The sequence below is a fragment of the Carassius carassius genome, chromosome 33 (genome assembly GCF_963082965.1).
Source record: "Carassius carassius chromosome 33, fCarCar2.1, whole genome shotgun sequence".
NCBI classification, from domain to species: domain Eukaryota; kingdom Metazoa; phylum Chordata; class Actinopteri; order Cypriniformes; family Cyprinidae; genus Carassius; species Carassius carassius.
In genome coordinates, this window is record NC_081787.1 from 15,383,502 (window position 1) to 15,407,377 (window position 23,876).

At 39.6% G+C, this 23,876-nt stretch overlaps 1 protein-coding gene across 2 annotated transcripts in view; it reads left to right on the forward strand.

Moving 5' to 3' along the window:
* The window catches only part of LOC132113827 (catenin alpha-1), a 149,113-nt gene that overhangs the window by 12,263 nt on the left and 112,974 nt on the right, over positions 1-23,876 (forward strand). The window contains exons 2-4 of one of the 2 annotated variants that reach the window (XM_059521843.1): positions 10,218-10,326; positions 10,418-10,613; positions 18,997-19,163. In XM_059521843.1, the coding sequence (XP_059377826.1) occupies positions 10,222-10,326; positions 10,418-10,613; positions 18,997-19,163 (468 nt within the window). In that variant the 5' untranslated portion in view covers positions 10,218-10,221. Of the gene's footprint in view, positions 1-10,217; positions 10,327-10,417; positions 10,614-18,996; positions 19,164-22,941; positions 23,032-23,876 lie in introns of those variants that run through there. The other variant, XM_059521844.1, reaches the window with a different exon arrangement.

Sequence of the window (23,876 nt, forward strand, 5' to 3'; positions counted from 1 at the left end):
GGTGAGTGGGGGGAGTGCAGGGGGGTTTCTCCTGAAGTCCACAGTCATCTCCACTGTTTTGAGCGTGTTAAGCTCCAGGTTGTTGAGAGTGCACCAGACAGCCAGCTCTTTAACCTCCTGCCTGTAAGCAGACTCGTCACTGTCCTGAATGAGGCCGATGAGTGTGGTGTCGTCTGCAAACTTCAGGAGCTTGACAGAGGGGTCCTTAGATGTGCAGTCATTAGTGTACAGGGAGAAGAGCAGTGGGGAGAGAATGCAGCCCTGGGGAGCTCCGGTGCTGATTGTACGGGTGCTGGATGTGTATTTTCCCAGCCTCACTAGCTGCTGCCTGTCTGTCAGGAAGCTGTTGATCCACTGACAGACGGAGGTGGGCACGGAGAGCTGAGTTAGTTTGGGCAAGAGGAGGTTTGGGATGATCGTGTTGAAGGCAGAGCTGAAGTCCTCAAACAGGATCTTCACATAGGTTCCCGGTCTGTCTAGGTGTTGCAGAACATAATGCAGTCCAATGTTTACTGCATCGTCCACAGACCTGTTTGCTCTGTAGGCAAACTGAAGAGGATCTAGCAAGGGTCCAGTGATGTCCTTCAGGTGGGCCAGCACCAGTTTTTCAAATGACTTCATGACTACGGATGTTAAAGCCACAGGCCTGTAGTCATTTAGTCCTGTAATTTTGGGTTTCTTTGGGATGGGGATGATGGTGGAGCGTTTAAAGCATGAAGGGACTTCGCACAGCTCCAGCGATCTGTTGAAGATCTTTGTGAAGATGGGGGCCAGCTGGTCAGCACAGGATTTCAGACAGGCTGGTGTAACACAATCTGGGCCTGGTGCTTTTTTCCTTTTATGCTTCCGGAAGACCTGGCGCACCGCATCCTCGCTGATCTGTATTGCAGGTGTGGGGGAGAGGGGGGATGCAGGAGGTGTGAATGGTGAGAGTGCTTGATTGGAGAGGTGTTCAGGATGGGTTGCAGGAGCTGTTAATGGTGTGAACGGTTGTTTGGAGAGGCATTCAGGGTTGGTTGCAGGAGCTGTTAATGGTGTGAACGGTTGTGTGGAGAGGTGTTCAGGGCAGGTGATGGGTGTTCTTTCAAACCTGCAGTAAAACTCGTTCAGATCGTCTGCCAGTCGTTGATTCTCCACAGTGCTGGGGGTGGTGTCTTGTAATTGGTGATCTTCTTTAGACTTTTCCACACTGATGCTGAGTCGTTCGAAGTGAACTGAGTCCTTATTTTTTCAGAATAATTCCTCTTTGCCACTCTGATCTCCTTTTCCAGTGTGTATTTAGCCTGTTTATACAAGACATTGTCCCCCTTCCTGTAAGCATCTTCTTTGGCCTGACGGAGCTGTCTGAGTTTTGCAGTGAACCACGGTTTGTCATTGTTGTAATTTAGTTGAGTCTTGGTAGGAATACACATATCCTCACAGAAACTGATATATGATGTTACGGTCTCTGTGAGTTCATCCAGATCGGTGGAAGCAGCTTCAAAAACACTCCAATCAGTGAGGTCAAAACAAGATTGTAAATCCTGCTCTGCTTCATTAGTCCATCTTTTTACAGTCCTTAATACAGGTTTAGCTGATTTTAGTTTCTGCCTGTAGGTCGGTATAAGATGAACCAGAAGGTGATCAGAACGTCCCAAAGCTGCTCGTGGAACAGAGTGATATGCATCCTTTATTGTTGTGTAACAGTGATCCAATATATTACTGTCTCTGGTGGGACAGGTAACATGCTGTCTGTATTTTGGCAGTTCATGGGAGAGATTGGCTTTATTAAAGTCCCCAAGAATGATTAAAACAGAGTCCGGGTGTTGTTGTTCTGTGTCTGTGATCTGATCAGCGAGTTTCTGTAAAGCCAGGCTTACTTGCGCTTGCGGAGGGATGTAAACACTAACCAGAATGAGCGAGTGAAACTCCCGCGGCGAATAGAACGGCTTGCAGTTGACAAACTGCATTTCTAGATTAGGACAGCACATCTTCTTTAACACAGTTACATCTGTACACCACCGTTCATTGATGTAAAAGCATGTCCCGCCGCCGCGCGATTTCCCCGTTGATTCTGCGTCGCGATCCGCTCTAAACAGCTGAAAGCCCGGCAGATGGAGCACGCTGTCCAGTATGGCGTCATTCAGCCAGGTTTCCGTGAAACACAGAGCAGCAGAGTGTGTGAAATCCTTATTTGTCCGAGAAAGCAGAAGGAGTTCGTCCGTTTTGTTGGGTAGAGAGTGTAGATTTGCCAGATGGATGCTAGGCAATGGCGTTCGAAATCCGCGCTTCCTGAGTCTGACGAGCGCTCCCGCTCGCTTTCCCCGCCTGCGCGTCCTGAAGCGTTTGATCAGCGCCGCTGCTCCTCCGATAACAATATTCAATAAAACGTCTGAATAATTGAAATCCGGAAAAACATCTTGTGGTGCGTTCTGCCGAATGTTCAGCAGTTCATCCCTGGTGAAACTGATTGCAGGAATATAACTAAAGACAGGACAAACTAACAAAAAGACAAAAACATATGCAGAGCACGTCACGGAGGCAGCCATCCTGTACCGGCGCCAAGTGAAACATCAACAAATTAAATTAAGATAATTTTTTTATTAAGATGGGTATTTGGCAATAACGAAATTAAGATAAAGGCTCCGCCGGATTTGCTTTGCCACTAGCAGCTGACATTTAATAAAATAGCAAGGCCAACATTAGCGTATATACTCTGTCCACATTATGCATTTAAGACTCAATTAATATTTATTTATCATTTGAAAAACCTTTACTCACAGAGATTAGGCTAAGCCTACATGTTTTTGTGGAGGAAAAAATGATTGAATCCACTGTAGATGGCTTCGGCACGTTCCTACGCTCACTGATGGTGCGTCATTATTCACTCATTATTCTCATTATAAACGTGGTCAAAACTTTTCCACACCTCAGACTTTGCTTTAGTTGCTGGTGCAACCAAAACGTAATTGCCGGAGTCAAGCCTCCGTTACACCTACTCAGCATCCATTTTCGCATCTTTCTCGCGCTAATCGAAAGACATCACATGACCGCTCGTTTACCTCGCAAACCGGAGCGCAAGCACGAGCCCGCGTAAGATGATATAAATTAAGCCCGAACCCGTCGGGTCCCTTTGGGTCCCATCGGGTTCGGACAAAGATCTTCAGCTCTAATTTGAGTCCGAACCACGGCTCGCTTGCGTCATCAAGCCAGCAGCTGTTTACCCCGTTGCTTGGTAACAACAGCGCAGGAGAAGGCTGCAAATGCATAAAATTACTCTCTGCACTTTTATGTATTACGTTTTTGAACTGTTCGTTTTGTTTATAAAGCTTCGGTACATAACGGCACTTGCGTCTGTCTTACGAATGTACTGAAAATGCTCTAAAGAACGTTGAAGGCGAACATAAATGAGATGTACAGCTCTCTGCTTGCAGCGCGTCAGTCACGCTCATCAGGAAAGTGAGTGAAACACACACACAAACACACATTTTCATCAAATAATTTGTCATTAAAAGCGGTTCACTTCCGCAATTTGGTACGATTATTTCACATAAGCAGCGAACCGTACCAGAGTTCACATGAAGCGTACCCCAGACCACCGTTTTTAAGCGGACTCGGGTACGGTTCGCGGTTGCACATCCGAGTACGGAAGACAGCGTTCACATCATCCAAACGAACAGAACTCTGACATCAATCGTGATACATAAGTGATACATTGATCATAATGAATTAATTTATTAAGATTGAAAATAAGTCCCACAGAAATAAAGCGTAATGAACATAGCCTGCTTATTCAGTCGAGTCTATTTCTGTTTATTTGTAGTCACAATAGCCTATATCACATTTAGAAAGAATTATAATATCTGCATTTTTATAAAAGCTCCAGAACAAAAACCATTATTATATTTTTAAGACATAGGCTACGCATAGCTAAACTCTTGAGGCGAGACTTATGACAGATAAAATATGTCACTACATAAATACACGATTGTGATCGAGAAAGAGAAGCTGACATCTGATTTTTCAAGTGGTCGTATTTACTAGAGCCCGACCGATATATCGGCCGGCCGATATTATCGGCCGATATAAGCTAATTGCATTTAAATCGGCATCGGCATTTATAACGGCCGATGAAACATGAGAAACAGAGTCTCATGCTTCACTCATGTTATGAGTGTTGCATAGTGTGCCCACCAGAGGGAGCTCTGCAGCTCCAGAGTTAACAACAGCGCCAGAAGTCCACTACAGAAGAAAGCGATCAACTGTTTTGACGGTGAGTCTGTCGTTCGTCATGTGAAATGATTGTAGATTTAGTTCATACCCTGTATAAAAAACTGTGTGGTAGTTCTAGCTAACGGTCCTATCATTATCACTTCTAAATATTCTGTAACATCACTTACAGCCGCTAATGCATTGCTATATTAGATTAGCCACAAAGCTAATACCATGTTTATCAGTGGAAGAGCGCGAACGTTAATAGGAGGTCAAACTACAACGTTAGCGTTTAACTTATTCTTATTCTATTGCGGTGTGTTTCCCACATAATGACCGCGTAATTGGGCCTTTCACACAGGACGCGGTATGCACGGCGCTTGCCGCTGGGCTCAGCGTTGCCCTTTAGATACAACGCGATTTGCGTTGCGCTATGGCTTAGACGGAGTTTTAAAAACGTTTAGCGGGAGCTCTTTCATAGTCTGTTCCTCCTTTTCGGTCAGCAGCAAACATGTATCTGTCCCGTTGTAAGATGCGAGCGATAACGCTAGTCCTGCTGATGAGAATTAAGAGAGAAGCAAGGAAGAAGAGGCTACCCTCAGGTCCAGAGAACAATTTGGTGAATTCAGGCTGGTTACGTTACTCTAACGCTAATAGCTTCCTTTTTAGCAGGCCCCTTAAATGCTTGCTATTAACTTGTTTGAAGGTGGTTCTTCTCAAAATTGACAGCGGTGTGTTCATGACACTAACGTTAACCATTCAACTTCGAATTGATTCCGTAATCTTCCGGTAATAGTAGGCAAGACGATGTTTTGATTCAGACTGCACAAAGAGAAGAGGAGAAGATATACAGGTCTGTTGTGAATGTGTCTGTGAGAGCAAATATAGTGTATTTACAGTAACTACAGTAGGTGCGTCAGAAATGATTAAACCAGAGGGGACATGTAAATAAATGTGAGCTGAACAAGCGCTTTTTTTTTTTTTTACATATTGTTTCAAAGCAGCTTTACAGACATAACAGGAAAATGTTGAAATAATATTGTTAAATATAAGTAGGTAATACCTATTGCTTGACAAATAAAAAAAAAAAATATATTTCTCATTTTTGCCTATGTAGGAGATCCCAGTTTATTATTATTATAATTCTAATGATGACATGAGTAATGATACATGGTGATATTATTAATACACATGCTTATTCTTTCTCCGTCTCTCTTTCTGCCTACAGATGGCTGAAAAAGGTGAATGCTGTAGCAGCAAAGTGTGGGACTACTTCTGCAAATACTTTAACTTTAGTATTATAATTTATTTACAGTACACACACAGACTGTTAAAACCAGCTTCAACTGGAAGAAAGTAAAAGTGTTAAATGTTTAAAACCAGACTGTTTTTTGATCATTAAAAAATATATACTTTCGATGTGCAATTGTTTAGTCATTGAGACTGTAATCTAAGGCTTTTTTTTTTAACATAGTCCATTCTGGAAAATGGTTTATACAGCCCACATACATAGAACAGGCAGATATTTTGCTATTGAATGTTGTGTAAATGCAGTTTATAGGAAATGGGTCTAATATCCAGATTATTTGTAAAATCAAAATATCGGCTTATAAATCGTCTCTTTTCGAGTTAATATCGGCATCGGCATCGGCCCCCAAAAATCCATATCGGTCGGGCTCTAGTATTTACCATGTTTACTATGGTAACGTTAATGCCTAGCGTGCATAGTTTTTTGCATCACTTTTAAATATTTCTGCCTTGTATGGTGATTATAATCCACATCAGATCAAGTTATTTCAAACACTCACTGCTGACTAGGGATATGCCGGTATCAAATTTTCCTGTTGCGATTAATTGCTAATGCTTTTATCACAGTATACGGTATTATCACGATATTGAAATTCAGTTTAAAAAAAGTGGCCATAATATAGTATAACAGGTTAAATAACTTTATTCTTATTACAAAAATAACTGAACATTTAAATACAATAAAGCAATATAGAAAAATATATAAAGTTAAAAGTTTTACAAAGATTAAAGTGCAAAATAACTACAACCCGAATTCCGGAAAAGTTGGGACGTTTTTTAAATTTTAATAAAATGAAAACTAAAAGACTTTCAAATCACATGAGCCAATATTTTATTCACAATAGAACATAGATAATATAGCAAATGTTTAAACTGAGAAAGTTTACAATTTTATGCACAAAATGAGCTCATTTCAATTTTGATTTCTGCTACAGGTCTCAAAATAGTTGGGACGGGGCATGTTTACCATGGTGTAGCATCTCCTTTTCTTTTCAAAACAGTTTGAAGACGTCTGGGCATTGAGGCTATGAGTTGCTGGAGTTTTGCTGTTGGAATTTGGTCCCATTCTTGCCTTATATAGATTTCCAGCTGCTGAAGAGTTCGTGGTCGTCTTTGACGTATTTTTCGTTTAATGATGCGCCAAATGTTCTCTATAGGTGAAAGATCTGGACTGCAGGCAGGCCAGGTTAGCACCCGGACTCTTCTACGACGAAGCTATGCTGTTGTTATAGCTGCAGTATGTGGTTTTGCATTGTCCTGCTGAAATAAACAAGGCCTTCCCTGAAATAGACGTTGTTTGGAGGGAAGCATGTTGCTCTAAAACCTTTATATTCCTTTCAGCATTCACAGAGCCTTCCAAAACATGCAAGCTGCCCATACCGTATGCACTTATGCACCACCATACCATCAGAGATGCTGGCTTTTGAACTGAACGCTGATAACATGCTGGAAGGTCTCCCTCCTCTTTAACCCGGAGGACACGGCGTCCGTGATTTCCAACAAGAATGTCAAATTTGGACTCGTCTGACCATAAAACACTATTCCACTTTGAAATAGTCCATTTTAAATGAGCCTTGGCCCACAGGACACAACGGCGCTTCTGGACCATGTTCACATATGGCTTCCTTTTTGCATGATAGAGCTTTAGTTGGCATCTGCTGATGGCACGGCGGATTGTATTTACCGACAGTGGTTTCTGAAAGTATTCCTGGGCCCATTTAGTAATGTCATTGACACAATCATGCCGATGAGTGATGCAGTGTCGTCTGAGAGCCCGAAGACCACGGGCATCCAATAAAGGTCTCCGGCCTTGTCCCTTACGCACAGAGATTTCTCCAGTTTCTCTGAATCTTTTGATGATGTTATGCACTGTAGATGGTGAGATTTGCAAAGCCTTTGCAATTTGACGTTGAGGAACATTGTTTTTAAAGTTTTCCACAATTTTTTTACGCAGTCTTTCACAGATTGGAGAGCCTCTGCCCATCTTTACTTCTGAGAGACTCTGCTTCTCTAAGACAAAGCTTTTATAGCTAATCATGTTACAGACCTGATATCAATTAACTTAATTAATCACTAGATGTTCTCCCAGCTGAATCTTTTCAAAACTGCTTGCTTTTTTAGCCATTTGTTGCCCCCGTGCCAACTTTTTTGAGACCTGTAGCAGGCATTCAATTTTAAATGAGCTAATTAAGTGGATAAAAGTGTAAAATTTCTCAGTTTAAACATTTGCTACGTTATCTATGTTCTATTGTGAATAAAATATTGGCTCATGTGATTTGAAATTCCTTTAGTTTTCATTTTATTAAAATTTAAAAAACGTCCCAACTTTTCTGGAATTCGGGTTGTATAAAGACTAATAGGTTTCACTTTACACTAAGACCTCATTAGTTAACCTTATTTAATACATTAACATTCACAATGAGAAATAATTACATTTGCTACAGAAGTAATTAATCTTTGTTAAAAAAAAGAGAGAGTGAGCGCCGGCCGCGCGCGCACGCTCACCGTCTTCAAACAACACGAGTGCTGTCTTGCTTTCTCTCTCTCGCGCATATTAATCAAAATCAATTGACACGATGGTGTCAAAAAAAAAAAAACTATCCAGTGATGAAATGTTTTCTGTGTTGTCACATCTTGTGGGATATCCTAAACTGCAGAGATAATTACACAACGCGTGCCGTACAGGTCTGATTCACGAACTAATGATTCCTTTGAACCGATTCATTTTAATGAATGTTTAAACAACTGACCTGTCCAACACTGAACTCACGAGATGTCTGAATTGGTGAATAAAAAAATCTGTAACACTTTACAATAATGTTGTATTTATTAAATTATTTAACTACATTATTTAACATTTACTATTACTAAACTGCACTTCTACAACATTTTTAATTTCAACATTTAGGCTATAGCCTTCATTGTTGAAATCAAAAGTTGTACAGTATTTGTTAACATAGTTAATGCACTGTAAAGTAACATTACCAAACAAGGAAAAGCTGTGTTTTTATAAACTAAGATAAATAAAGATTAATAAATATAGTAACAGAAGTATTGCTCGTGGTAAGTTAATGTTAGTTAATGTTAACAATTCAAACCATATCCTAAAGTTACAAACAAATAATTTACTCTAATTTAAATAATACTCTGATGTTTAAATAATTTAAAATGAGAATGTAAGTGTGCTCACCCCATTTTTGTTTGTAAGAAAAAATTTGATTTCATATCGCAATATATATCGCAGAAAAATAAAATATCGCAATGTCATTTTTTCCCAATATCGTGCAGCCCTAGTTCGGGCAAACGTAAAGAGAATGTTGTGGCGTGTGTCCATTGCAAGATAGAGCTGGCATACCACGACTAGGGCCCTAAAATATCCGCGATGCAGTAAACACAGAGGGAATCGCAGAATCCAGTCATAAAAATAGAATTTACAGTTTAACACAGAATGGCATGGATTTTGCCAAATTTTGAATGAATTAAAAAAAATAGGTCATTGCACTTACATCAAATCACGATATGGACTAATATCTTTAAATATTAAGCCGGAACAGTCTATTTAAATATGAGTCCTGCATGTTCTGCATGTCTCTGTTAATGAATGGCGCAGAAGCACGTTTCCGTTTATTTACACACACTGAAGCGCGCGTGACGCTCGCGGTGATTTCAGCGTCTGCTCACACAACATTTCTTCCATGTTTTATTTTTAATAGTAAATCCCCTTTGTTTACCAAAAAGTTAAGTTTGCTTAATTTTCAATAATTAAAAGATAAATTAAATTAATGTTTTATGTGTTTAATGTTTAATGTGCATCTCAGAAAATGCTTTATTTAAAACCCCAACTGAATGTTCTATCGTTCTATCAGATTATTATACAGACTTCAGTCCGTATTAGACAACTGTTAACAATCACAGTAAACAAGAGGTAAAATATGAGTTGGTGCTGCCGCTCTCAGTGCCGTCAAAATAAAAGGGCCACCTTGAACACATCGGCCAAGCAGAAAAACTTATTGGCCAATGCTGGTATTTAAAAAATGCCAATAATTGACCGTTATATCGGCCTTGACCACTAATATTTACTTCTGGAATCCTATTCTTATTTATTTTTTATTTTTTATGGTAAGCAACTAAATAGCAATATTTTCCACCCAATAAGCATGTATATATGGAAATTACTCATACTTCATTTAGTTTAATTTCATGTTTTTTTTTATTATTATAAAAATGCTTATATATTATTTAGTTTGTTTGGGCCAAAGTTGAATGTACTAACTTTTTGTAGGACACATTTGAATTCAAAGGTTTTATTCCAAAAATGTTGGTCATGCAACACTGACCTCGGCCACTTTGTCTGCATTCCCTGACCTATATAGCAAACAATGTTCATTTAGTATGGCTGTCTAGTGCTGACAGATGCCTGCAACAACAGCAGAGGCCTCAGGGTAGGCTGATTATCCCTGTCCTTTACTGCAAGATTGCTGATCAATACAACTGCAGTCGCTGTTTGAATGGAAAAAAGCAGAATGGCTAACAGAGCTACTCAGATGGCATAAGTGTGGGTTTATATTTGGTTAGCGGTGTGGATTGTTTACATCATTAGTGATTGCGTGCACTAAACATGAATCTGTGATGTGACATTTCATTTGATAAAAGACACCGCTTATTTGTCTCTGTCTCACCACCCCTCTTAATCTATTGATCACTTTTTATCTTTTCAGAAAGATGACGAGCATTAACACAGCAAACATCAACTTCAAATGGGATCCCAAGAGCTTGGAGATTCGCACACTGGCTGTGGAAAGACTGCTGGAGCCCTTGGTTACCCAGGTCAAGCTACTTTTCCATTTTTCATCCTCAGTTGTTGTATCAATCACCAAAGGTTGCCGTTTTCCTTAAATCATTCTTGCACCATTTGCAGGTCACCACGCTTGTGAACTCTAGCAACAAAGGACCATCCAACAAGAAGAAGGGACGGTCCAAGAAGGCTCATGTTCTGGCAGCCTCCGTGGAGACAGCAACCTTGAACTTCTTGGAGAAAGGCGAGAAGATTGCTAAAGAGAGCCAGATCTTAAAAGACGAGCTGACCGCAGCAGTGGAGGATGTCCGCAAGCAAGGTATGCTAAAAAGAGAAGTGTGTTAACTAGGGTTGGATTGACAATATTAATTAAGTTTGAAGAACTGATATCAGTAGGGCTGTGATGGTGGCAGATTTTTACCACCGCGGTGGTAATGGGACAACTACCACCAATGGTGTCAATATTAGCCTGTTAACACAGGCGATTAATGCGTTAACGCAGGCACTAGGGGCAGTACTACCGTATTTTCTGCACTATAAGGCGCACCGGATTATAAGGGGCACCTTCAATGAATGGCCTATTTTAGAACTTTTTTCATATATAGGGCGCACCGGATTATAAGGCGCATAGAATAGAAGATACTGCAGTCAAACGTTTGACTGGGTTTGTGTTATGCATCCACTAGATGGAGCTGTGCTAAATGGAATGTCAACATTTTGACAGAGCGCCTTGATCCATATATAAAGTGCTCTGGATTATAAGGCACACTGTCGTTTTTTGAGAAAATTAAAGGCTTTTAAGTGCACCTTATAGTGCGGAAAATACGGTAGGTTTGGCCACCCCACTCACCACTGCTGCTTCTGTCACTTTTTCTCTTGACAAGAAGTGCATTTATTCAGTCTCAGAACAACTGAGAACGGGAGAAATTTCAGATGCACTTCACTTCAGCGCCAGGCACGAGTTAAACGAGTGCGGAAACGGTAATGTGCTCACAGCACATGCTCTTCAATTGCACGCACAAAGGCGCTGGTGTGGGCAGTAGCCTGTATTCTTTCATATCAAAGCATAAAATAAACTGCGTGCCTGCAATGTCATGGTCAGTTAAGTTATGAAGTTATCAAAAAGGTGATTAAAGGAACACTAAAGGAATAGACACATTTTCCAAGTACCCCAGAGTTAAAGTTGTGTTATACACTTTTTGAATCCATTCAGCTGTTATGGTAGCACTTTAGCTGTAGTTTACCATAGATTATTCTTTCTGATTAGACCGTCAGCATATTGCTCAAAAATGACCAAAGCGTTTCAATATATTTCCTATTTAAAACTTGACTCTTTTGTAGTTACATAGTGTACTAAGAACAACAGAAAATGAAAAGTTGCGATTTTCTAGGCCGATATGGCTAGGAACTATACTCTCATTCCGGCGTAATAATCATAAATAAAATAGGCTACAGTTGGAAGTTAGCTGGGTACTACTTTCAGGCGCTGCGTAATATCATTGCGCCTGCTGCACCCATGGTACGGCAGCAAAGTTCCATTATTATTACGCCGGAATGAGAGTATAGTTCCTAGACATATCAGCCTAGAAAATAACAACTTTTCATTTTTCGTTGAGCAACGGCAGCGCTTTAAGAAACAACAGTCAAAACAACCTTATTACCAGATGCTGTGATGTATATTAATCAAAGGACAAAGACAAAAAAAAAAAATTCTGTAGGTTTTTGTGGAAATTGTTTTTTTTAGTTCACTTAAATTAGAAGTTATTTTTTAAAGTGTAATAAATGTTTAAATTGATAGCTCTCAGTTATACTGTAATAATGAATATAGTCAATGGTCATATGGGGGGTGCAATTTTATAGAGAAATCAGTTTTGGTATTATTGGCCTTCAGTCATAAAGAAAAATCCATTAAACAAATATAAAATATGACCTTTGTTGTTTGTACATTAATTTGAAGATTGAATGTGATTATGTGTAATTATTGCAATATAAAAGTACATTTCAAAACTTTAATGTTAGGTGGGATTAATACTGATAATTTTTTTTTATCGATTGACAGCACTCTATATATATATATATATATATATATATATATATATATATATATATATATATTTTAGTGGTGGGCATAGATTCATTTTTTTTAATCTAGATAAATCTCACTGTGATCTTGAAATTAATCTAGATTAATCTAGATCAATCTAGATTAAAATGGCTCATTCGAATTCTGCTGAAGGCATTCAGAATATGTGTGTTACCCAAATAAAATTGACATATATATATATATACACATTAGATCGGTCCGCTGTTTAATCAAGTTATCCCATCTCGTAGTGCAAAGTCACCTGACTTTTTTAGTTTGCGCGGTGGAATTTATTCAGTAAATTTGTTTCCATTGTGGTTTATGCACATTTTTTCTTATCGGATAAAATGTTTATACTACTCTGTTGTGTGCATAAGTTTTTTTTTCTTATGCACATTTTTAGAATTTATGCGAATCTTAGAATTTATTTATCTTGTCGTTTCCATCCAGCAGTTTTTTTTTAATGCGATAATCCAAAATGCATGCCAAAAATAGGTGGTTTCATTTACTGTTTTCATTATCTGTCTGTGCTTCTCTGCATATGCAATAGATTTTTTAATTAAGAGGGTTTGGCTTGTGCTATCAGAGTTGCTGGCATCGTGCACTGGAGTGTGTACTTCTCCCCACAAGACTGTTCTCCTATATATCCCCTCACTCAATCTCATGTTGTTTGTTTTCATTAAAGGACATCACCTGTATCTCTGCCATTCCTCCTTACGGAAAGAGGATGGAGAAGACGGGTTAATAGAAGGGCTTAACCCTGTCAAATTGCACAACTCCTCATTTCTCTGTGCCTTATTTGCTATGCATTTTTGGTTCAAATCCTGCTGATATCGATATTCGATCACTGCGACACTCTAGTTAGCGCACATTTTCGATTGACTCGTTTAAACAAGATGCAATAGCCTCATCATATCAGCTTGAGTTTAGAGGCCTTCAGTTTATGATGTAAATTTGCATGGCATTTTTGACTGGTTGCTAACTAATCCTAGTTATATGGCTATGTTAACTTTGCTAAGGAGGGATTGTCACATTCTGTAACGAACGGTTTGCTTTGACTTGCTGCAGTGATCCATCAATATATTTTTATTTATTTTCGGTTGACAAGAATGAGAAAACACGCGCTAAATAACTTGCAAATGTGCATAGAGTCTGCCAGTTGTCAAAGGCGATGTCAGATGTGGGGAATGCGACTCTTTACTTATGCTAGACTTCAGGCCAAGTCTGTTGGCTTGTGACGGAAATAACCTGTAGCCATAAATTTATCACCATAGCCCCTTTTTACACTGCACGTCGGACCCGGCATATTGCCGGAACATTGCCGGGTCGCCTTCTGTGTGAAAGCAAACACGTCCCGGGATTGATTCCGGCATTGAACCCGGGTCGGGGACCTTGTAACATTGCCGGGTTCAACCCGGGACGAGCGCTGTGTGAACAAAAGCCAGATCTAATGCCGTGTCGAAGTGATGACGCGCGTTATCACGCGACTCTTTTACCGGCTGTTTTGAAGGAAGATCAACGTTCGCAATGAAAAAATATGTGCAAACTGTAATGAAGCAGAGATCAGTTAGTTCCTCACTTTCCGCACTGACGCCGAGATCGTTCGCTTGCTTCAGTGAAAGTATAACGTGCCTAACGTTTTCGACTCGTACATTACACGTCACGCCCTGATGTCACGTGTCGTTACGGGATCTTTACGGGTTGTGTGTGAAAGCACGCACATATCCCGGGTAATCACTGGCAGTGTGAAAGTGCAAAATCTAGCGACCCGGGAACAATTGACTGAACACTTTACCCGTGTATTTGCTGGAATGGCAGTGTGAAAGGGGCTCATATATTCTCATTCGGAGTGGCTGACATGAACTTCCTGGGTCAGAATCTTCTACAATAAGTGTGGCATTTCGTACTTCTGAGATGCAGAGTGTAGGCTCAACCGTCCTATCACTTGTTGGAATAACATCTTTGTCATTTTCAAACTAGCACTCAGTGTTTATTGGCTTAGTTTGGGCTGTAAAATCTGTCAAGCACTGGCCAGCATGCTGCTGTGATGTCAGGGAATGTCACATTGGTTTTGCTATGCTGTCATTGGCTGCGGAATCCAGATGTTGTTGTTCGCTGGTGCTGGAGACTGTCAGTTTTGCTCGACCATGCGTGGTTCGACTGATAATGCCACCATTGAGTGGGGTTAAAGCTTCCCTAGATTGAAAAGAGATCCCGGTACCCAGCTGTGGCTTACCAGCTGTTCTGCAACCCGGGCTAATGTAATAATTGCGTAATGCATGTTAGAAACTACCGAATCCTTGAACGATTTTCTCCCTTGCAGCTCCAGAATTACCTGCTGCATGTATACGTGTACAATTAGCATGTCTCTAGCAGAGAGAGCTTTTTGCATTTTATGCATAAGCAGTTTTTCAGTGGGACATGGTGGAGTATACGACGTGAAGCGACATGGTGCATGTGAGTACCACAGAAAAAAAGCACATCATCAAGAAACATGCAAATCAGTGAACCAAATGACCCACAGTCTAAAAAGACGCTCAGGACAGTTGACAGAACGCTGCTGCGTGTCGACACGAAAGCGTATCATTTTCACGTGTTATAAGCCTTGCCACTTGCCAATTTAACCATTCAAAAAACTTTAAAGCATTCAAACACAAGACGTGGAAAAGCTGAACTGAGCAGCTGGTTACTCGCGCTGTGCTCGGTGCGCATGCAGAGAGAGAGCCGCGTCTCACAGACAGTAACACTGAACTGAGCTCTCCTTTGCGGAATTGCTAATGCAACCTTTTCACACCACAGACTGAACACAAGTAATCATTGTTGGGTAATTGGCCAACAAAGTATTGACTGTTGTCTGAAGTTTTGTTTGATTGTAATCCATTACTTATCTTTCTATCAAAGTTATCTGATATTATCAGGATGAATTTGTTCTGACAGTTTAATGAGTTCTTGTCATATTTTATTACCATTTTCTAAACCATAGCAAATAAACTGATAATGTGAGAAATGTTGAAGGTGTCTGAATAAATTTTGGTTTGACTGTATATTTAACTTTTACAGTGTAGGGGTGGGTGATATCTCGATATTTAAAATATATCGATATTTTTTAAACACAATATGGATTTTGACATCGTATATATCGATATATTGTTTATATTTAATTTTGATTCCGCCACTTTGCTTGTTTGCCTTCTCTGTGCTGTGCTCGCCCCCGCTCGCTCGCCCCTGCCTCCTTGCTTTTCTCCCCCCTCCCCTCGCGTGTACAGAACTAGTCTAAAAAAAGTCACAAAAAAAGGACAACTGGCTCCATTATATGGAAATACTTCAGTTTTCAGACGTCGGGCGAACAGCAGGCGGATGTCTACTGTATGGCCCAATGATTTCCACGATGCAGAAAACGTGGAGGGAATCGCGGAATCCAGTCATAAAAACGGAATTGACAGTTTAACGCGGAATGGCATGGAATTTGTCAAATTTTGAATAAATTAATCAAAAGTAGGTCATTGCACTTACATCAAATCGCGATATGGACTAATATCTGCAAATATTAAGCCGTAAAGGTCTATTTAAATATGAATCCTGCGTGTCTGTGTTAATGAATGGCGCAGAAGCGCGTCTTCATTCATTAAACACACGGAAGCGCGAGTGACGCTTGCGGTGATTTCAGCTTCTGTCATCTCACTAAATCAGGACGTAAACACATGAAGAACATCTCCAGAACTGCTCTGAGAGTCACTTCATAAGCATCTGACCGTTTGATTTGAGTAAAACTAGTGTCATATATCACATCATAGACTGTAGTATCACATACACAGAACTGTAACGGTTCGTCAAAATAAAAGTATTTGCCAGAAATCTATTATTCAGCAGAATGTACATAGCCCACTACTACTAATATTAAAAAGAAACGAACATAATTTTTAAAGGAATTATCACACAACATTTCTTCCATGTTTTGTTTTTAATAGTAAATCCCATTTATTTACCAAAAAATTAAGTTTGCTTAATCTGAAATAATTAAAAGATAAATTAAATGAATGTTTTATGCCTTCGTTTGATAACCAGAAAAATGTAAATACACAGAATTTCTGAAGGGTAAAAACATTTCACATAAGGCTATTGTAAGAATTTGTGTAGAATTTTTAAGAACTAATTAAGTTGTTTTTATGCATTTAAATAATTACACATGCTAAAACACAGAAATGGGGAACAATAAAACATGGTGAAGAAAAAATAAAACGTTTCATAGGGCCCTAAACATGTAATATTTGGCATATTTGTTTTTGCAGTAGTTTTTGGGGGGTTATTTTTCCTGCAAAGATATCGAGATATATATCGTATATCGAGATATAGCAAAATATATCGAGATATATTTTTTGCTTCATATCGCCCAGCCCTATTGCACTGCTATTTTACATTTAATTATTCGGTTTCTGTACCTTGGACACTTACAAACTTGAAAAAACTTAAACACTGTGTAAATAGCACAAACAAATAAACAGAACGAACATACAAATTAAACACTTTCAAACAGAGCCCACTGGTACAACCTGCACCGGGGCCCTGCTAACCCCAGCTACGGCCCTGCTTACAGTACAAACATTGTCAGTGAACTATGAGGGCAAAAAAACAAAACAGAAACAAAATAATCATTCATTAATCGTAATCGAGGTAAAATGTTCAATTAATCGAGGTTTTGATTTAAGGCCATAATCGTCCAGCCCTACTCCTTGTGCTTTTGAATCGCTCTCACGGTACTTTGATGTCATACACCGATCGGTCTGTGAAGCGCCACTTCAAAGCAAACGCATATGCCAATGGTTCAACGCGCCAAATGGTTCACCAAATTCGTTCAAAATGTGGATTAAGAAATGAAATGCCGCTGTGAGTTGCTGGGACATGAACAGTTCTGATTTGTGTTTATATTTCGGTTGGCAAAATTGAGAAAAACAGACAACATTGTGTCTAAAATAACACAATATTAACTTCTTAATTAACTGTTGTATGAGTATCACATTTACACTAGTGATATTGCACTTAGCCTACTTCTCGTGCGATATTTCTTAACTATGTGATGTAAATATGATACACAATCTCAAATGGGCGTTTTGCCCCATATCTTGAATTTTAGGGACATTTTCTAGGCTCCGTTACGCAGTAAGTTGTTGCCCTGCCTCATATTAGTCATAAGTCAACTGTATGAAATGGCAGATGTTCCACATAGGTCTTGGGCAGGGCAAGTGAACATAATGGTTGTTCTTTAATCCTGACATCTGAGCCGCTAAAGACAGTGGGGATTATGTTTGTTTTTGGGTGAGAATGTGCCCCCGATCTACATAAATTCGTCTATATCAGACAAATCATTCGTGATCCAGTTTCACCTACAGAAGAAGTGAGTTTTAGGTTTTTTAGCAAGTTTCACGATGAATGCAGCTAAAGTAAACAGTCCCTCAGAGAGCAGCTCTGAAGAGAGGGGCAAGATCAGCATAGCTCATTAACATTTAAAGGAAAATGCTACAAAACTGTGTGCTCTGAAACGAGCTGTTTTTGACTACCATTGAGAAATTTTAACCAAACTATGTTACAGACTTTTCATTAAGACCCTAAAAAAAAAATCAACTTGTGGAAAATGGGCATCCTATGACCACTTTAAGTGGGATGCGGAGATCTGCATGATTGTGCTCAGTGCATTTGTTGACGGATTTGACAAAACAACCTGAAACTGTCCAATGTGAGGTTTGTGGTCATACAGCTGCGCTTATTCTGTTTTGTCGCATTGAAAAGGGTTCAACATGAGGCAATTGGAATGTGAAGGCAAGTGATGACACCCTTTCGCAAGCACATCAGATAAGACGTCAGTGTTATCCAAGGGACTTGAACTTCACTGAAAGAACTCGTTTGGTGTGCTCGCTTGCTACGGAGCTCTGGCTATGAGTAGACATGAATCGTGCCTTTTGCTTTTACCACAGTGTTGCACTGCTTCTGACTTTCCTCGCTATCTAGCATTTCACAAAATGACATCCTAATGTAATTAACCCGTTACCCCCCTAACCACTGGCATTTATCCTTGAACACGAACACCCGCTGCCCTGGTGATTAGCTCTATGTTTCACCTAGTAGTTGTTCTTGTGTGAAGTGTTTGGCTCCGCTCTTATGACAGACCGCAGGGTGGCTGAGTCAGACCTACCACCTGAATTCTTGGTTTAAGTTTCACAGCTCACCATGTAGCTCTTTGTTACAGAGAATTATTGATGTTTTTCCCCTGTCGTGCTCATTGTTTACTTGGGTTTGTGAGGCTGGGTTGCTACTAAAGAAGCATGTGTATGTTCTGTTCTTATGTGTTTGTGTCGTCTGGCAATGACCTTGGATGGTATTATCATTGTCAATTAACTGAAGCGGATTTTAATCAAATAATGGAGAATAATTATGTCCCAGTGTTTAGCATTTCAAAAGGCCTCTTTGGAAGTAATTGCATCTTTAGATGTTGAATTATCTGTTATGTCGATTTCCACATTGGGAAATGATCATTTCATTGACCTTGCTACTCTTGCATCATGAAGGGTATGAAAGGACAAATTAAAACTATTAATGAGACTGTGTATGAATGTTTCTTTTGTAGGAGAATCCATGAAGTTGGCCTCAGGAGAGTTTGCAGAGGATCCCTGTTCTTCAGTGAAGAGAGGCAACATGGTCCGTGCTGCACGTGCCCTTCTTTCTGCGGTCACTCATCTGCTTGTACTGGCAGACATGGCTGATGTTTACCAGCTTCTTCTTCAACTCAAACTGGTGAGACACACACACATTTTTTACTCTTTGAAAGGTTAGTTCACCAAAAAGTGAATATTTTTATTGTTTACTCAACCTCTCATACACTTCAGTTCAAAAGTTTCTTAAGTAAGAATAGTATTTATTTATTTATTTTTTAGCCAAGGCTGCGTCAGATTGATCAAAAATGACAGTAAAAACATTTGATGCTACAATAGATTGGCGTTTCAAATAAATGCTGTCCCTTTTATCTTAAATGGGCTGAAAAAAATGTATATTAGTTTCCCCAAACAAATTAGGCAGCACAATTGTTTTCAGCATTGATAATAAGAAATGTGTCTTGAGCAGCGAATTAGAAAGATTTCTTAAGTGAATAATATGCAAATAAATCTTGGTGTCGCCATCAGAGGTATAAATTATATTTTAAATAATATAAGTTATTTTAAATTGTAATACTTCAGAATGACTGTTTTACCGATTTTGATCAAATAATTGGTGAGTATTAGAGACTTCTTTTAGAAACATTACAAAATCTTTCAGACCCCAAACTTTTAAGTGTAGTTGTGTAGTCCCAGACCTATATGGATTCCCATGGAGATTAATTGAACATCAGAGATGCTGTTTTCCATAATATATATTAACCATAGGATTTCAATCTTAAAAGCATTACCTATAAAAGTGGTCTGTGTGTTCCTCATCCTGTAGTACAAGTTTAATAAAGCCATAGTGAAAGTGAAGTGACATTTAGCCAAGTATGGCGACCCATACTCAGAATTTGTGCTCTGCATTTAACCCATCCGAAATGCACACACACAGAGCAGTGAACACACACACACACACTGTGAGCACACACCCGGAGCAGTGGGCAGCCATTTATGCTGCGGCACCCGGGGAGCAGTTGGGGGTTCGATGCCTTGCTCAAGGGCACCTAAGTCGTGGTATTGAGGGTGGAGAGAGCACTGTACATGCACTCCCCCCACCCACAATTCCTGCCGGCCCGGGACTCGAACTCACAACCTTTCGATTGGGAGTCCGACTCTCTAACCATTAGGCCACGACTTCCCCAGTAGCTTTTCCCTAATTTAAGTTACTATATACACTTTTCATTTTCCCCTGTGCTGTAGCTTTCAGAAGTCTTTCATGTGTATGCATATTTATGTGCATGTTTCACTTAGGAGAAATGCAAGAACCTTTGGTGTCTTTCGAGAGTAAATGATGACACATTTTTCATTTTCGAGTGAATGATTCTTTTAACATTTTGATCACTCTAGAGATGTCTGGAGGGGTTATGTTTAAATGGGCAGAGTATGTGCCCGGCAATTTCCATTTCATTATGAGTGGCTCATATCATGCCTACCAGCAGAAACTCTTCAGGCTGGTCTTTTTAATATATAAATATATACATACATACATACATGTATACATGTATATACAACCCGAATTCCGGAAAAGTTGGGACGTTTTTTAAATTTTAATAAAATGAAAACTAAAAGACTTTCAAATCACATGAGCCAATATTTTATTCACAATAGAACATAGATAACATAGCAAATGTTTAAACTGAGAAAGTTTACAATTTTATGCACAAAATGAGCTCATTTCAATTTTGATTTCTGCTACAGGTCTCAAAATAGTCGGGACGGGGCATGTTTACCATGGTGTAGCATCTCCTTTTCTTTTCAAAACTGTTTGAAGACGTCTGGGCATTGAGGCTATGAGTTGCTGGAGTTTTGCTGTTGGAATTTGGTCCCATTCTTGCCTTATATAGATTTCCAGCTGCTGAAGAGTTCGTGGTCGTCTTTGACGTATTTTTCGTTTAATGATGCGCCAAATGTTCTCTATAGGTGAAAGATCTGGACTGCAGGCAGGCCAGGTTAGCACCCGGACTCTTCTACGACGAAGCCATGCTGTTGTTATAGCTGCAGTATGTGGTTTTGCATTGTCCTGCTGAAATAAACAAGGCCTTCCATGAAATAGACGTTGTTTGGAGGGAAGCATATGTTGCTCTAAAACCTTTATATACCTTTCAGCATTCACAGAGCCTTCCAAAACATGCAAGCTGCCCATACCGTATGCACTTATGTACCCCCATACCATCAGAGATGCTGGCTTTTGAACTGAACGCTGATAACATGCTGGAAGGTCTCCCTCCTCTTTAGCCCGGAGGACACGGCGTCCGTGATTTCCAACAAGAATGTCAAATTTGGACTCGTCTGACCATAAAACACTATTCCACTTTGAAATAGTCCATTTTAAATGAGCCTTGGCCCACAGGACACGACGGCGCTTCTGGACCATGTTCACATATGGCTTCCTTTTTGCATGATAGAGCTTTAGTTGGCATCTGCTGATGGCACGGCGGATTGTGTTTACCGACAGTGGTTTCTGAAAGTATTCCTGGGCCCATTTAGTAATGTCATTGACACAATCATGCCGTTGAGTGATGCAGTGTCGTCTGAGAGCCCGAAGACCACGGGCATCCAATAAAGGTCTCCGGCCTTGTCCCTTACGCACAGAGATTTCTCCAGTTTCTCTGAATCTTTTGATGATGTTATGCACTGTAGATGATGAGATTTGCAAAGCCTTTGCAATTTGCCATTGAGGAACATTGTTTTTAAAGTTTTCCACAATTTTTTTACGCAGTCTTTCACAGATTGGAGAGCCTCTGCCCATCTTTACTTCTGAGAGACTCTGCTTCTCTAAGACAAAGCTTTTATAGCTAATCATGTTACAGACCTGATATCAATTAACTTAATTAATCACTAGATGTTCTCCTAGCTGAATCTTTTCAAAACTGCTTGCTTTTTTAGCCATTTGTTGCCCCCGTGCCAACTTTTTTGAGACCTGTAGCAGGCATAAAATTTTAAATGAGCTAATTAAGTGGATAAAAGTGTAAAAGTTCTCAGTTTAAACATTTGTTACGTTATCTATGTTCTATTGTGAATAAAATATTGGCTCATGTGATTTGAAATTCCTTTAGTTTTCATTTTATTAAAATTTAAAAAACATCCCAACTTTTCCTGAATTCGGGTTGTATATATATATATATGACACTTGTTGGAAATTAAGTTCATTTGTAGTTGGCTGATAGCAAGGTTATTTTGAACCTTCATATCTTGCTGTATCACTTAGACCCAGTCCACCACTGATTTATTTTTATAACCCCCTTCATTATCTATATCCTTCATCAGTCTCTGGATCTGAGAAAAAGCTAAAGCCGAAGTGAGTACATCAGGGAACTGGCATTGGTCCAGAAGGCTGGGTAAAGCACACAAAAAGATGCCAAATTTAGTCCTATTTACCCCCTTCATCGGGGATGTTTTTCTTCAGGATAAATCCAGAATTCTGGTTATTTTGGCCTAAAATCATGACTCCCCTGAATCATGCAGATCAGTAATAAATAAAAAAAATTGGGGGTTGTTCAGGGTGATGCTCATTACTGCAAGAAAATCTAAACGGTCTTAAGCAATTAACTAAAACTGTGAAAAGGTAACGTTTTCTAATACATCATAGACTGAATGGTCCTGAGAGCGCTATACGAGCTTGCGGCGCCATCTGCAGTTCTTTTAAAAAGGTTTTAAATGGTTTAAAGTGCCAAATGCGAGTAGAATTCGTGCTGAAACGTGTTATTCCTCTGGTAACTTTTTTTTAATGAATGGTGGTGAGAATTTGAGATTTCTTAGTACTACAGTCATGACCAAGATTTTTGGCAGTGACATCAATTTTGTGTTTTGCAAAGTTTGTTGCTTAAGCTGTTGTGGTGTTCATTCAAATTGTTTCTAGATCAGGGGTCGGCAACCTACGGCAGGCGTGACAACAGTGGCATGCAGAGGGATAATCGCTGACATGCAAGCAATAGGGAAAACTGCATACTGATGTACATTTTGAGGTAATAACTTCTTATAGTCACACAGCCCATTAGGAGCTATAAATAGTAATAAATAGTGAGAATTAACTTGCACTAGTCTACGGATGGGCACGTGACCGCTGCACATACTAGTCACTTCAGATCAAACAATGCCTCCACGGTCTAACAGTGGTCATCAATATCAAAATTACAGATGGCCAATCAAATCAAAGTAGGCATGGTTTACTGTTGACAGAAGCAGAGTACGAAGCGTCAGTTTAACGTTAAAGAGAGCGAGGAAAGATGGCACAGTTTTTGACCAGAAAGATTAAAAATGGCACATCATACCAAAAAGGTTGCAGACCCCTGTTCTAGATTGTGTAGTGATGAGTTGCATTTTAAATATTTGTTAAAAGCTTAATTGGCAAAAACAAAATGAACTCTTTACAAAAAGACAAATTTTTATGTTTTTTTTTATCCTGACACAAAAGTCCCAGCTAACATCAATTGACAAATCATATCAGCAGCACATGTGAAAGAGTGAATGAGTACTAGTCAGGTGAAATAACTATCATACTTATTAAATTGTAAGAACATACTGATTGCTATAAAAGGAGGGAAGAAGTGCTTCTAATTATTGTGTTCTTAGCAATGGTTACCTCCATAAAAACGTCCAGCCATGGTCGCTTTGCATCAAAATGGCCTCACATGCAAGGAAATTGCTACAAAGAATATTGCACCTGAAAGAACCATTAACTGGACCAGGAATTTCAAGGAGAGAGGTTTCAAAGCATAAAAGTCTTCAGGACGTCCCAGAGTGTCAGCTCCTGAATCGTGTCTCCAGCAGTGCAGAGCTTGCTAAGGAATGGCAGCAGGTTGGTGAGAGC